General features: G+C 44.2%; 9 protein-coding genes across 9 annotated transcripts; 3 read left to right on the forward strand and 6 right to left on the reverse strand.

The window, feature by feature from the left end:
• Positions 1–121: 121 nt before the first annotated feature.
• KUCA_T00000824001 (uncharacterized protein) lies at positions 122–807 on the reverse strand (the record flags this gene model as incomplete). The annotated part of the gene is made up of 2 exons (XM_022605400.1): positions 122–532; positions 601–807. The coding sequence occupies 2 exons, from the start codon at positions 805–807 to the stop codon at positions 122–124; spliced, it is 618 nt and encodes a 205-aa protein (XP_022456872.1).
• A 187-nt stretch (positions 808–994) lies between these two features.
• On the forward strand, positions 995–2,848 carry KUCA_T00000825001 (uncharacterized protein; the record flags this gene model as incomplete). Its single annotated transcript, XM_022605401.1, has 1 exon — positions 995–2,848. One exon carries the CDS (start codon positions 995–997, stop codon positions 2,846–2,848), a length of 1,854 nt encoding a protein of 617 aa, XP_022456873.1.
• Positions 2,849–2,910: 62 nt separating this feature from the next.
• Positions 2,911–3,982, reverse strand: KUCA_T00000826001 (uncharacterized protein; the record flags this gene model as incomplete). The annotated part of the gene is made up of 2 exons (XM_022605402.1): positions 2,911–3,848; positions 3,904–3,982. The coding sequence occupies 2 exons, from the start codon at positions 3,980–3,982 to the stop codon at positions 2,911–2,913; spliced, it is 1,017 nt and encodes a 338-aa protein (XP_022456874.1).
• A 237-nt stretch (positions 3,983–4,219) lies between these two features.
• On the forward strand, positions 4,220–4,417 carry KUCA_T00000827001 (uncharacterized protein; the record flags this gene model as incomplete). The annotated part of the gene is made up of 1 exon (XM_022605403.1): positions 4,220–4,417. One exon carries the CDS (start codon positions 4,220–4,222, stop codon positions 4,415–4,417), a length of 198 nt encoding a protein of 65 aa, XP_022456875.1.
• Positions 4,418–4,780: 363 nt separating this feature from the next.
• KUCA_T00000828001 (uncharacterized protein) lies at positions 4,781–5,278 on the reverse strand (the record flags this gene model as incomplete). Its single annotated transcript, XM_022605404.1, has 1 exon — positions 4,781–5,278. The coding sequence occupies one exon, from the start codon at positions 5,276–5,278 to the stop codon at positions 4,781–4,783; it is 498 nt and encodes a 165-aa protein (XP_022456876.1).
• A 145-nt stretch (positions 5,279–5,423) lies between these two features.
• KUCA_T00000829001 (uncharacterized protein) lies at positions 5,424–7,400 on the reverse strand (the record flags this gene model as incomplete). Its single annotated transcript, XM_022605405.1, has 1 exon — positions 5,424–7,400. The coding sequence occupies one exon, from the start codon at positions 7,398–7,400 to the stop codon at positions 5,424–5,426; it is 1,977 nt and encodes a 658-aa protein (XP_022456877.1).
• Positions 7,401–7,640: 240 nt separating this feature from the next.
• KUCA_T00000830001 (uncharacterized protein) lies at positions 7,641–10,835 on the reverse strand (the record flags this gene model as incomplete). The annotated part of the gene is made up of 1 exon (XM_022605406.1): positions 7,641–10,835. The coding sequence occupies one exon, from the start codon at positions 10,833–10,835 to the stop codon at positions 7,641–7,643; it is 3,195 nt and encodes a 1,064-aa protein (XP_022456878.1).
• Positions 10,836–11,771: 936 nt separating this feature from the next.
• On the forward strand, positions 11,772–13,451 carry KUCA_T00000831001 (uncharacterized protein; the record flags this gene model as incomplete). Its single annotated transcript, XM_022605408.1, has 1 exon — positions 11,772–13,451. The coding sequence occupies one exon, from the start codon at positions 11,772–11,774 to the stop codon at positions 13,449–13,451; it is 1,680 nt and encodes a 559-aa protein (XP_022456879.1).
• A 651-nt stretch (positions 13,452–14,102) lies between these two features.
• On the reverse strand, positions 14,103–14,582 carry KUCA_T00000832001 (uncharacterized protein; the record flags this gene model as incomplete). The annotated part of the gene is made up of 2 exons (XM_022605409.1): positions 14,103–14,478; positions 14,530–14,582. 2 exons carry the CDS (start codon positions 14,580–14,582, stop codon positions 14,103–14,105), a joined length of 429 nt encoding a protein of 142 aa, XP_022456880.1.
• Between the last annotated feature and the right edge of the window lie 361 nt (positions 14,583–14,943).

Consider the following 14,943-nt stretch of genomic DNA (forward strand, 5'->3'; position numbering starts at 1 on the left):
CCGGCGAAAATAAAAGGGATCTAACGCTGGGTCTAATTGTCGACATTGTCTTGAGACTCTGGAGAACAATGCAATTGGTTGCAAAATTTACCCGCCTTATTCACACTTTTAAATAAGCGCCCTATTTTTTCTCGCTTTTAGCGTGCGGCGGTACAGCCTTCACGTAAGCACTGACCTTGCTGAAAAATTGCCTTTCCAATTGACAAACTACCGATTGAGACTCGAAGACTCCTTTACTGATCCAAACGCCCCATGATCCCATCATATTAGCCATGAGAATATCCGTGAACAGCCTGTCACCCACAACTGCCACTTCATGGGGACCACTCACCACCTTATGCTTGAGGAAGTAATCCATGATATCGACATGACATCCCGGTTTCTTCGTAGAATGGCGGAAAACTTTGACTCCGGTATTTTTTTCTAAGACCTCTGCCTGTATGTGATCCAGATCATCGTTAGTTCCAGCCGAATTGCTGACTATGAGTAGCTGGGCATTGGGGTAATTGGATCTGAGATCATTCCATTTGGACTTATGATATGGGTTAGTTGATTGTAAAAAAATCCAAGCTTTACAAACGGCTTAACAGAAAAACTTACCTCATATTCAGGCCACACCTTGTCGTCGTGGTTTTTCGCGAAACAATTATCTTTGTCCAAAACAACGGCTTTGATCTGTGTACTGATAGACTGTGGGAATCGTATTGGCACTGGAAGGTCTGCGAAGGTCTCCACCTGCAAATGAGGCATTGCCAACGAGGGCTTGACCAAAAGTTTGGAGACATTCAACGTCGCACTGATATTCATGGTGCAATCTGTTTTAATTTCCAACTGAATATTACAATTATCATGGCACTCTTCCCTTCTCCATTTTTCACCTTCTCTTAAAGAACGTGCCCATGCTAATCTGGACCTCTAATCTCTGTCTCCATTTTTCATCAAAGAAAAAACTTTTGACGACTGAAGGCTCCACTAAACCACACCAATTATCCACATGTCAGCGCGAAAGGAGGCTCCAAGAAAAGCCAAAGGTCCTAGCAAGGCCCGTAGTCAAAATAGCTCGGGTAGGACTCCTGGGGGTTCGCGCAGTCCGGCGGTCAGTCAGAAACCCACCGCTCAGCAGGTGCAGGACGAAGATCACAACGATCTCCAGTGCATTATTTGTACGAATGATTTGGTATACGCAGCTTTGTTGCCATGTGGTCACACAACTTGTCATGAGTGTGCCTTAAGGCAAAGGGCTTTGTATGAGAAAAAAAGCTGTTTTGTTTGCAGAACCGAGCAGCCGAGAACCACATTCACAGATCTGATTACGAAGCAGTTCTCGGACTTCACGACGGCCGATTTTGCCAGCAGCAATGAGACTTATGGGATTGATTTTACGTCTGAACACGTCAAGGAAGAAGCTATGAAACTGCTGAGCAATACCTGTCCCATGAAGCAGTGTGATGCAACAGAGTTCCCTTCTTTCAAGAAACTCAGTGAGCATGTGAAAAAGGCTCATGACAGGCTTTATTGTTTGATCTGCGCATACCACAAGAAGGCATTTGTTTCGGAGTTAAAATTATACACACCTAAGCAAATTCACCAGCACCAGGTGAAGGGAGACGAAGAAGGGTTCCATGGTCATCCGGCCTGCAAGTTTTGTGCTGGGAAGAGGTTTTACTCTTCAGACGAGCTTTTTGTTCACATGAGGTCTGATCACGAGAAATGTCATGTTTGTGAACAGATTGACTCGACTGAACCTCAATACTTCAAAGATTACCCGCAGCTGGAAAACCATTTCAGAGCCACTCATTACATATGCACCGTTCCCTCGTGTTTGGAGCAGAAGTTTGTGGTTTTCAGAGACGATCTCGATCTTAGAGCGCATATGTTGAAGGATCATCAGGACATAGTTGGACGCAATAACAATCTGTTTCAATTCGGTGTCAGTGATCACGGGTTTGGGTCGCAATTATCGACGTTCCGTGCTCCTACGCAGCCGACACGAAATGGACGTAATGAGTCAGAAGAGTCCAAAGATTCTATTGAAACAAGGAGAAAGCGTCTGAATGAGAGAGCTCGGTTTTACCTGAACAATTCGTCCGAGGATTTCAGCGAGTTCGTTGCTATCAACTCGGCATTTGATGCAGGCACTATGCCGGCCTCTGTCATTAACGAAAAGTACAAAGTGTTGTTCAAGAAAAACCCAGAAGCTGATATCTCGCTTCTTCTTTTTGATCTTGCAAAGCTTTATCCCGAGACTTCAGAGAAAAGAATGCAATTGAACGCTATTACGGGATCGTCTACGCCTAAAGGCGAGGAGTTCGACAAGCTGTTCCCGGCCCTTCCAGGCACCACACCCGAATCTCGAGTGGTGATCTCAGGTTGGAATAACTCTCAGACTCAGAAGAAAAAGAAGGCCATAAACTCGGAGCTGTTTCCACAACTTTCTGGAGGTTCTTCGAGTTCTCCCAGCATCTCCAATATTCCTTCGGTTACTAGGTCCTCCAAACCAGTGAGACTGAATGTCTACAATGGACCCAGCTCTGCTTCCTCCTCAAAAACTTCATGGGCTTCTCCTAGTGCTGGTTCTAAAGCTCCAAAGATAGACACTTCCAAGTTTCCAGCGCTAGAAGCTAGAGAGACAAAGTACAGGCCACCCAGAGTGAATCCCGTTCAGACTGGTCTTGGTCAATGGGGTTCACCAAGTCTTGCGGGATCAGGATCAGCCAGTCCAATCAGTGGTAGTTCGTCTCATTTAGACTTGTCGTCATTCAGTGAGGCTCTTGATGCCTCCAGGAATGGCACAGAAAAAAACAGAAAAAAGAAGGGCAAGCAGTTGCTAATCCATTATGGGCTATAGTGAATAGACAGATATCTGTGACAATCTTCTAAATAGTATCATATTGCCCTAATATTCCCTCTTCATCTCAATGGCAATAAATGCTGTTCCAAAACAGGTTGTCTGCACAACGGACAATGAGGGTTCTCCCTGCACCAGTCCAATATACAGCCCCAACAGAAAAAGTGGCCGCATTGCGCGCAAGACGGGTTAGTCATATATGACAGACACAGCATGCACTTTCGCGAATCCTCGGGGATATAAGGTAGAACATCCGGGTCTGACAGATCAATCGCCGACTCGAACTGGTTATCTTCGTCCTGGATAGGAGCATCATAGAATACACCGTCTCCTTCATCATTATTGTCATCCTCCGCGCTGGCATTTACCTGTTTCAATTTCTCCTGTTGAATCACCGAGTCCACCTTTCCAACTCCCTTGAGAAACAACTGCAGCATAATCAACGCACCCAGCAACTCGTAGTTACCCTTAGGGGCATTTTGCTCATTGACCTTGTGACCATAAGCATACCGCATTCCAAGCAGTCTTTTTGAAAAATTGTAGTAACTCCCGTAAAAGTAGAAAATCGCAATGTGAATATTCAGTAACACATCAACAGCCTTTACATAAGAAACGGCTTTGAAAAATCCCAGCAATCTCCTCTTAACTTTGGAAGTCGCAGTCTTCTCATCTTCCTCTTTTTCCTCACGAAGTTGCACACGCCTCAACCATCGCGAAATATAATAGGGCAACACCGTATACGAGAGAATAAATGTCAGACGCGTCAGCACCTTGGGAATCCTCTTCTTGTTTCTTGACACGTATATCAAATCGGTATACTCCTCGCCCAACGTCTTGGAGCCTAGTAGAGTGGTTAGCGCAAGATACAATGCTTTTGCACCAACGGTTATTTCCTCCGGGTGTGTATGGACCATTCTTTGGCCTTTGAATATTTGTATCACATTTTGAAGTTTACCACGAAGAACGTTTTCGAAATATGAGTCCTTCTGGTTCGCCCTCACTGATTAGGTTAGTACGCGGGGAAAGATGAGCAATCAATATTTGTTGGTACTCACCAATAACGGGGGCATTTGCATCTGTGAGATACGTTTCCAGAGCTGGAAAGGTCACATTATCTGATTCCGGTTCCGACATCTGTGTTTCTTGTTGTTTTTACGGCTGAAGAAAGAAAGACATACATGGATGTTGGATAGAGGCTATTCCCAATCTCATGAAGCTGTCGCCTTCTATCGTGTCAATAACGATTCTAAGATTTTCTGTCAAGACTCAGGCGTGTCAGTACGTTGCATGCTTTCTGAAACCACTAATCGCTTAGATAGCCGTAATCAGGCACAGTCATAACGGTTTCTTGAGCTGGTAGCTTATTTGGAAATGTCAGCTCCTGCGATTAACAGACTGAACATGCTGAGCCAGCATTTTCGAAGAGTTGAGGAGAAAGATGTTGGCGGCCAGTTTCCCGAGTTGCCAGTGAGGGAACGGGAAGCATACTTTGCCAACGTCCTCAGATCAAGGGCAGTTCAGCAGAGAAGTGGACTGGGGCCTACTCCCGCAACTGGTGTGAAGAAGTAGGATATATGCTATAAGGGTGTATGTGGAGATACCGTGGTTTGTACCGTGGTTTATACGTTTACCCAGAACAATGCGAATGCTCGGGTTCAAGGTATTGCTAGCATTGATGTAAGGAGTTGTTTCTTCACTCTAATTCTTCGCGGGAAGAACATAGAAAGGAAAGCTCTACCAAGGAAACTATTCAAATAACCTAAAGGTGCCGAAAAGACAACTTTTAAATATTGCTAATTATGTACAAATTTTTGTGTTCCTCGGAAAGGTTTAAGGATTCCCAAATTTTTTAATAAAATGTAGATTAGTCCAAAAAGTCCAAGCTCATCTCAGGTATCTCCAAATTTTTCAGACGTTATGCAGACATCCATACTAACTGTTTCTACGCTTACCACAGTCCACTCTGCTAACAATGAAATACATCATCGAGCACATGGAACAGGGCTTCACCGAATGGGTGATCCTGGAATATTTGTGCGTGTTGTCTGAGATTGGAAAGGAGAATCTGATTCTGACCTCGTTGCCCGTTGGAACTACCGAGCAGGACATTCCTTTGAAGCTACGTGAAGCTGGACTCCAATGGACCACAGAGGAAGTGATAAACGTGATCGAGGATGTTTCAAGAGTGTGTCTTCTTGATCCTCGCGCTGACACTGATCTTGTACCCGAAGATAGCGAGAAATTTGAATACTTTGTCTTCGGAGGTATTCTAGGAGACCATCCTCCCAGAGACCGCACTGGCGAATTACGCAAAAAGTACGGTTTTGCTGGCAGACGTCTCGGAAATTTGCAGATGACCACAGATACTGCCATAAGAACGACCCAGTTAATCGTGGCCAAAAGTATCAAATTTGAAAACGTGAAATTCATCGACTATCCAGAAATCAGGTTTAGCAAGCACGAAGCTACAGAGATGCCTTTTAGATACGTGCTGGACGCCGAGGGAAGAGCCATTCTTCCTCCTGGAATGCTTGATTTGATAAAGAAGGACTCCGAGCAAACGCTGGATGACCTCCTATGACTTATATAGTTCTTGTAATAAAAACCCTGCAAAGTCCTCGTCCTCAAAGTATTGAATGTGAGACCCTAATGCGGACAATAGGGATAATTCAAACAGTCTTTCCGGCATTACATAGTCAACTCTTCCGTTCCTATTAATTGCCAGCATTTTTCTGCGCAATTCTTCGGGGACTTTCTTCTTGTTCACGTTCTTCTGTTGGTGCTCCTTCTCCCCGCTAAATAGAGTATCCAATTTTTCACCTAGGTCGTCTCCCATGCTGGTGAGACTCTTAATATGAGAGTTGATTCCCGAAGTAGCGAATGATATGGATTGGGGAGAGAAATCTTTCATCCTCAAATCCATCATAGGCTCACAACGATAAGCAACGGGATCCGTGGAGTAAAAAATATTGTAGTAGCTGTTCACCTTCAAGGCCTGGACAGGATCCAGATCGACATTGCTATCATCTGACACCTGAACCTGCGATCTAGAAGCGATATTTTGTTTCTTCAAAAGTTTGAAAACGGAGACTGGTGATCCACATGAAAAATAATTCTCCACGTCAAATGCCAAATGCTTTCTCCGATCAAAATTCTCCACTTTATCTGGCTGCGATGCAAGGATATCGAAGAAGATAGCTGAACCAAGCGAATGGCCTAGCAAGCTGACTTTTCCCTTGAAATTGGGATTCTTCTCAAGATATTTCTCATAAAGCGAGTTCGATTGTTCGATCACACTCTCCAATATCTGCGTTTTGTATTCGGGAACATAATATAGTAAAATGTCCAGGACGACATCGCCCAGAACGCTTCTCAGCTGACGAATGTTATCAACCGTTATATCGTCCAGCGAGGGCAATCTTTGTTCATCAGCTCCTTGGAAAGGGCGTTTAGTCGAAAAATCAACGTTATATCTCCATATTATTGGCAATACTTGAACTTTGCAGTTGTTCGCATCCCCATTATTATTTGGCATGGCGGCCATTTTTATCAATCTCTCGTTACCCTGATACACACTCTTGATGCCTTTTCTCAGGTTATTGCATGTGTGTATGAAATTCACACTGTCAATTTTGGTTCCGAGACTTTGTCCAATTCCGTGTACACAGAATACCAGATGATCAACCTCTCTATCACCAGCGTTCTCAGACTTAGCGGGCTCGTTGGTATAATCGCCTTTAACCTCAGCTTTGAACTTCTCATTGGAGTTATCAAGACCCAGCCAATCCGTCTTGACAAAGTCCAGAATCGACTCTTCTTGAGTCGGGTTGCTGGGGTCGGAACCCTTCTTATTTTCGGCCTCTCCTTTTGGCATTCCCTGATACCCTCTGGTAACCTTTTTACTTCCAACAGGCGGAACGAAGGTCGTATCTGCAAACAAATCCATTTGAAGTTTAACAAACTTGGACCCCTTGCCATATAGATACACGCTCTTTCCTGCAAAGACAGCCACCTGTTGCACGGACAGGTCTTTATCCGGAACACTAGGCGAATAGCAAGCAACAGTTGCGGTTTTGAGGTATTCAATTTCATCCGTCAATTCCTTCATAATTGGCTTTTTGGATTGAACTTCCGGGCTATGAAGGAATATCTGCTCCAATTGATCAGAAATGGGTCCTGGAAGTGGCAAATTCTCGTGGAACCAGAGTCCTCTCCGGATTTCGTAAACCGCTCCGCTCCAATACGTAGGTCTCATTACGAATTCTCGCAGATCACATTCAAATAGGTTGTCCTCATTTACTTGCACCAAAAGCTCTTCCGATACATCATCACCTTCTATCAGCTTCTGGTAGGTTTTCTCCAGGTTCTGGGAATCAAACTTGGCAAACGGAAGAAACTCCTTCGGTCTTACCGACTGAGTGTAGTTGAACTCTGGCGGTTTGGAGTCCGGAATATCCGTTGCGTAGAACCATTGTACTGCAGAAGTGGAATTCCACCGTATCCTAACAGAAAATGGACTTAAAAAGCGTACAGATGGTCGAGTTAGCAGCATATGGTTTGAAATTTAGTTAATAAAGGTGGTGAAATATTAAGCCTCTTCAAACGAGATATGCGGTGGCCGAGATGCATGGTCCCATTTTCACAGGTCCCTCAATTGACCTGAGCCGCACGTACTATTTAGTATTTTGAACTGCATGTAAATGCCTTTTCAAAAAGTTTTTCTACTCTTCAAAGGTATATGTATAGCTATAACCATGATTCCATTTATTTTACTCAGCATACCGTAATCCACTCAAGCGCCAATGATCTGTGGATGGTTCACCAGACCCTTCTGACCAAGTCTGTAAAGATAGGTCCACCTGTCTCCCGTCTCACTCCATGCTCCTGGCCAACACCATGGATATGGTGGATTGTTGTTGTGCAACGAGCCAAAGGTATTTTCACGGTCTCCGTATACCTTGATTTGTAAGATATTGGAGTTCTGGAACGATTCTGGCAACTCAATCTCAAATGGGTCAAACGCAATCACACCAACACGCTTATCATCCAGGGAAATTTCAACAACTGGTCCTTTGAACTCAGCAACTCTCAAAAAGTGTTTCTTCCCTTCTGGAATCTTCAAATCCGCAACGGGGATGTTGTAGATCAAATTTCCACCGTAGAATGGAAGACCTTGCAAAGCATAATCACCAATAGCCAGGGTCTTTGGCAAGTCTACAATAGTGGCAAACTTACCAGTCAAGCTGACACCGAAGTCTCCAAGGATATACAACCATTCCAGAGTAACGAAATCGTTGAAGATGACGGAATACTCGATCACGTGGTGACCAGCCTTGAAAGCTGGCAGTTTCACTTTAGCAATGTCCCAATCAACGAAAAACCCGTCTTCCTTGATCTCCACATCTTCTCCATCAAATTTGAGCTGTAACTGCGAATCGAAGGAGAAGTGGGGTGAAGAATGATGCTCAGTAGCAAGATGAGACTTAGCAACATCAATTTCAGAATTGAACTCAAACCTCAAGTATACACGTTTACTTGGAAGAGTCTTCTTATCCTCAACACAGTAAGGTTGGATAGTAGAGAATCCATGCTTTGGAATTCCACTTTCATTACGCAAAATGTTGTCGAGTCTGCGAATCTCTTCGTCAGTCTCCGACCAAGTTCCGTCTGGCAATTTATGGAAGGCTCTGTCAAGCAAAAGAGGATTTGGGTCTTCCAAGCTGAACCCGACAGGCTCGGCCAACATAAGCTCAGAAATCTGTTTTCTTGGAACAATCTCAGCAGCCTCATATTTGGCAGATTTTGCAGGGATCAAGCGCAACAATAGAGATCCAAGAATATGGAAGGTGTGGTAAAACTCGGTCACGTTTCTCTCAGCATCAACTGTGTAGGCCAAGTCAAACTCACCACCATTGAGAGTATCCAACCCAGTTAGATCCCAGGTTCCCTTCAAAGTGATCAAAGCGTTAGGTCTCTGTTGAACTTTGTCGGTGTTGCACATGAACAACCACCTAGATCCATCAGATTCCTCTCTCATATTGTACAGGATATTCTCTTTATAACGAGAGTAGAGCAGGCACAGAGGATCCTTTGGATTAACGAACTCAAGACCTACTTCTCTGAAAGGAAGCAAGGAATCGTGAAGTGCCTTGTAGTTGAAAGGAATGGACTCACTTTCAGCCACAAGTTTAGAGATAAGTTCTGGTTCGGGAGTGACTTCAACCAAAGATGGGGTTTCACCCATAATGATCACCTTGCCACCATTGGATGCAAATTTAAGCAATCTGTCGTAGGTGGTCTTTCTTAAATTCTTTGCTGAAGGAACGATAATAGCATCGTAGGCCATAGAGCCAACCTCAAACTTATTGGAAATCTTGTCCAAATCGTTCAAGTCTGGCAATAATGACTCAGAAATGTAGTCGAAATCAAGCAATCCGTACAATAGCCACTTGATCAAGGCATCGAAATTCTCCATACGGTGCTGTCTCTCAGCGACAGAGGTCTGCCATGGTCCATAAGCAAGCCAGTAATTCTCAATAGGATGAATAACACCAATTTTGATAACTGCCTTACCACGAGTAAGAGCAGTGTTTAGTCTGGCGTAATGACTCTCCACCAGGGAATACTCTTTATACCATGGAGATTGGTAGCCAATACAGGCTGGGAAATCTCTCTTTGATTGACCTCTCATGGAGACCCATGTAAGGTGGTGAGATCTCATGGTTACTCCCAAAGCAGCGAGCCAATCACCCTGCGACTTGTGGCCTTGGAAAGTGTAGTTCCAATCAGTCACACCATAAGCCTCGCACAAAACACCTTCTCTGTTGTACTGATGGCTCACAGACTGAGCCTGCTTAGCAGTGTGGTACTCATGTTTGTCTTGAAGCATGTCGATACCTGGAAGAGGGAACGCTCTATAGGATCTCATGGCCTCTCCCAAGGCCTCGGTCTGAGTCAGAAGATCTTCCTCGTGCATCATGTGACCTGCAAGAGATATTCCGTGATCCTCACACCATGCAGAAATGTTATCCACAAAAGCCTCGTTGAAACGCTCGCAGACGTGGTCGTGGTAATGGTATCTGGGTTTAGAGGCATTATCTCTAATATCCCAGAATAACTCTGGAACTTTTTGCAACAAAGAATAGCCGTATTTGTCCTTGAAAGTATCTTCTAAGTCTGTAGTCCATGGCAAAAATGCCTCCTCTTGCGTATCCGCTTTCTCAAATGCAGATTTGTGTGAGAACTGCGGCTCATCCGTGAAGATGGACTTGATGGCCTTACCAAACTCGTTTCCAACCTTGGAGTAGTATTTCTCGTGGGTGCTCTGAATAAAAGCATCAATGGCCGTTTTATTGAGAGTATCCACATAAGAAGAGCCATTGAAAAACATGGAAGGAGCGTCGTACTCCAGATATGCGTACCAGACCGAAACTGCAGGATCTCCCTTGGCAGCCGCAACCTCGTTATCGGCCAACTTGGTGTATTTCTTCAAAAATCCAGCCTTGTCCAGCTCAACACTGTAAACACCCACCAATTTACCGTTTTCCATACGAATGGAACCAAGAGTGAATGCTGGTGGCTCGGTGTCTGGGGCTTCACCATATGGAAATTTCGTCATCAACAGATGTTTCGCACGAAATTCTGGGTTTGCCTTAACAACGGCACCTCCACAACTTCCCGAGGGCCATCTGTCCTCATCGTATAGATAAGTGAGCATTCCCCTTTCTTTACCATCTTCAACACAATCCTGCACCAGATCCATGAACTCGTCGCCCATATATTTGGTATCAAGACCAGCTCTGGCATGGATATGGTAGCCTCCGAAACCCATCTCTTTCATCACATCAATTTCATAGAGCAGTTGCTCCTTGTTCAGCTTATTGTTCCATGACCACAACGGAGCACCTCTGTAGTCCGCAGGCGGGTTATTGAACAATTCCAGGGAGAATCCTTCCGTGGATTGAGGGTAAAATTTGGCGCCAGGCATGGTTAGATTATTGGCAAACAAACTTTGGAAGAAGGCTTAGAAGCAAGACGATATAGAAAGGCACCTCACTCTATATAAGCGAACATCCTGATTCCGGATGTGGAAGAAAATCTTGAGACAAAATCTCGAAATGAAGCCAATTAGGCTGGTCGCATTCCCAACTGGAATCAGGCCCTGGCTTCGGATTTTTAAATGCTCCGTTCGGATCATTGTCAGCTCATCGCGGGGACGGGTTGGGGGTATATATTGCACTACCGGAGAATTTAACGATTTCACCCCATTTTGGGGTGAAAATCTTAAAAAACAGAACTAGTCTCTGAAGTGCGCGGGGTCATGCATGCATACCCCATGCGGCTTTTGAATGGGTCTTAAAATTTCAAGATTTTACGCAGCTTCGGGCGAAATATCGTTTGAAATCTTGATTCTGAATTTATGGTTTAGAAGAAATGTGGGGTTATACCCCAAAGGTTTCCAGTGGGAGCCTATGTAGCCAATCTGGGCTTTGGGATTTTCGTATCATTAATCCCAGCCCCGTATATACGCTGCGCTCTTCGATCCGGGGAAATGGTGGTCACCAGAATAGATTATGTAATCACGAAATTCTACATGTTGTCCTAGGATTTTGTATAGCACATTTTACGGTCTCATGACCAGATTCTAGGCTGGTCACCACTTTGTGAGTGTTCACATGAACAATTATGCAGGCGTAGTTCAGCCTTTCAAGTTTCCGGGAAATTTATGGATGCCGAAGGGGGTGTGAGGAGGTTCAAAGAACTGCCCCACATACTTGGGACTCCCTGCAAATCGACGCACAAAGACGCACCAAGAAATTTAATCATATTGAATGGTGTGAGTCGCCGAGTATATAAGTATTTGAAATCCGTAAGGGATCTGGAGGATATGGTCTTGGGTCGGTTAGAGTTTATTGTTCTAAAAATGAAAGACACAACGGAACACATTGAAGAAAACTTTCACGACAACGATATCGATATCGACGCTTCCAGCGAGAAGGGCCCAGTCGTAGAGGAGGAGGTCCCGCTCATGGAGCAACTCAAGGCAGCTAGAGGCGTAATCAAGTACATGGCCATTATCTTCGCGGCTTCTATAGGTATCGGTATCGACTCCATGGTTTTCAGTTTGATGCTGGGGTTAGAGTCATTCAGAAAGGAATACGGATACTGGAACGAGGCTTCACAGGGCTGGGTCATCAAGGCCGTCTACCAGTCAGGTTGGAATGGAGGTTCCCAAGGAACCCAAATTGTGGGTTCCTTGTTCGCAGGTCAGTTCAGTGATATGATCGGTCGTCGTTACACACTTTGTGTTGCCGCTATTATTGCCATTGTCGCCGCAGTAATTGAGGTCACTGCCAAGAATGCTGCTGTATTGGTGGCAGGAAAATGTATTATGGGTTTGGGAACTGGTGTTCTCGTCACAGTTGTTCCTCCCTATCTCTCGGAACTGTCACCACCCAAACTCAGAGGTTACGCTGCGATCGGTATCAACTTCTCTATCTGTTTTGGTCAATTTTTGGCGGCCATCACGGTCATGGGTTGTTCCAGATCATACCCAGGTATCGACGATAACAGAGCTTATAAGGTGAGTCTTTCAGTCCAGTTTATTCTTGTTTCCGTTTTCCTGCTGGTATCTCCAGTTTTGCCAGAATCACCAGCTCTGCTTGTGCAGCGGGGCAAAATCGACAAGGCCCGTGATGTTTTGCACAAAATCTACGGAGAAAACACAGGTTACGACCTGGATGGACATTTAGATTTGCTGGTGGCGCAAGTGCAAAAGGAGACCATCGAGAAGGAACATTCCAAGAACATTTCGTATTTGGAAGTCTTCAAGGGAATTCAGTTCTGGAGACTTTTAATCGTGACTGCTGTGCTTACAGGTCAGCAATGGGTTGGGTTTACGTTTGTTCTTCCTTACATCAACTACTTCTTTGAAAACGCTGGAATCAGCTCTTCTAACGAGAAGACCGTGGGAGTTATGACAATTGCTGTGGGTGGAAATATGTTGTCTTACGTCCTCTTGGAGAAAATCCCTCGGAGAAAGCTGTTCGTTTACGGAGTTATGTTTCTGGGTATTTGCAACTTGCTCACGGGAAGCATGTCATTGGCATCTTCGTCTGCTTCTGGATATGTTTTGGTGGTTTTCATCTGTTTGTGGTCATTTGTCTACCAATTTGCTATTGGTTCTAACGCTTATGCCATCATGGTGGAGATTCCGTCCTCAAGATTGGTACCAAAGACCGTTGCTGTGGCATCTAATGTTAACAGTTTGATTGGGTTTGGTCTGGGATATCTGATTCCTTTCCTTTACAATCCAGATGAGGTCAATATGGGATTGAAAATCATGTATGTGTGGTTCGGAACATCGGTCGTTTTGTTCGTCTTCGTTCTATTTTTCCTTCCTGAGTCCAAGAACAGAACAGCTTTGGAAATGGACCAGATGTTTGAGGAACATGTTAATCCTCTTTACTTCGATAAGGTGCAGTTTACCGTTGATGGAGACTTGATACAGAGCACTGCTGTGAAGGGCTACACTTCGGGATACTTTGCTGCGTTCAGATCAAAGAAGGCTTGGTTGACCAAGACAGATGAGACCGATGTTTAAAAGATGAGGTTTTTGTTTTCGTTCAAAATTTGGATATTCAGGTTCAGTTTAAGTTTTTCGTAGAGAGCTCGGCATGCAGTTACGTAAACTTGATTCCGCTTCTATGCAAAATGTAAAAAATTATGCAGATTATCTTTTGATCCTGAAAGAGCAAAATTATCTTGAAAAGCATTGAATGTGACTTTAATTTTAAACATGAGTTTGAACGGTACAGTGCTCGGGTGTGAATGTTAAGGCCTGGTTCTATCACCTGCATATGTACTATACCAAATCATTGAACATTAGGTGAGTATCATGTCACTCAATAATCACCTGATTCCACCAATAGAACCTATGGATGATAAATAACAGAAGATAATGAGCATCACTCTCTGCATTCGTACGAGTCGGACCGGACCACCGTATCTCGGACCACAACACGAAGCTTTTGATCACCCAGAAATCAAGGAATCACCTCTCCATATAGTATATGATTAATATGAACATCCTGGTTGGTTATGACTTAGTTTTAAACCAGAATTGATTAACCTCCCGATACTAAGCCACTTTAATCAATCCCCACCCAGACTACTCATCCGTTCTACACATTTCTCATATATACAGGTATCATTAAAGAATATCGTCAAAAGTGGCATAATCTTGAGGAGTTTTTCATTTCTCCGACTCCTCAGAAAGCTTATACTTACGCGCTAATTCTGCGCGGCGCTGTCTCTCCTTGGCCTCGTAGTCTCTCCTCTCCAACTCTTCAATCCACAATCTCTCTCTGAGTTTAGCTTTTTCACGAGCAATGTCCTCTGCACTCTTTTCTTCCTTCGCAACATTATCGTAAATCACAGAACCACCCAGTAGCGCCACTATGGTTAGGCCCTGGAACACAACTCTCATTCTGAACCATTTCTGAGCAGTGGGAGAATTACCCTTTCTGATCGCATGGGTTGCAAGACCAATAGCAACACATGTAGCAAGACATCCCAGTGGAACAAGCGGTTGCTGTTTGCACTTGAACTTGAGTTTATCAAGGAAGGTCCTGGCTGGTGTTAGTGACTGGTTCGGAAATAACCAAAACTTAGTGACTTACTCCTCCTCTTGCATTGGCTCATCAAATGAGGATGGATATGATTGCGATGCCATTTCGGGAGAATATAATGAGATTGAAATACTGAGATAACGTCAGAGAAAGAGCACAGAAGCAAGTGCATGATAAACTATGGAGTGAATTCAGACCCGACTCCTGGATGAGCAAACCTTCCTGTTGTGGAATTTGGGGGCTGTCAAATTTCACTGAGCTTGAATCTTCAAATGGGAATGGAAAACTATACTTTGGTGTACGTTTCGCCAGAGTTATATATTATTTGATCAAAAACTGAAGAAGAAATATGATTCTGGTTTCACACAAGCTCAGGAATTTAGTTCAGTTGACTGCAGGCATTTGATTGGTGATATCAAAGAGTGATACCAACATCTGCTTCATACTTATCCATAGTCAGCCATT

Source organism: Kuraishia capsulata, genomic scaffold, assembly GCF_000576695.1.
Source record: "Kuraishia capsulata CBS 1993 genomic scaffold, Kuraishia_capsulata_scaffold_1, whole genome shotgun sequence".
Taxonomy (NCBI): Eukaryota; Fungi; Ascomycota; class Pichiomycetes; order Pichiales; family Pichiaceae; genus Kuraishia; species Kuraishia capsulata.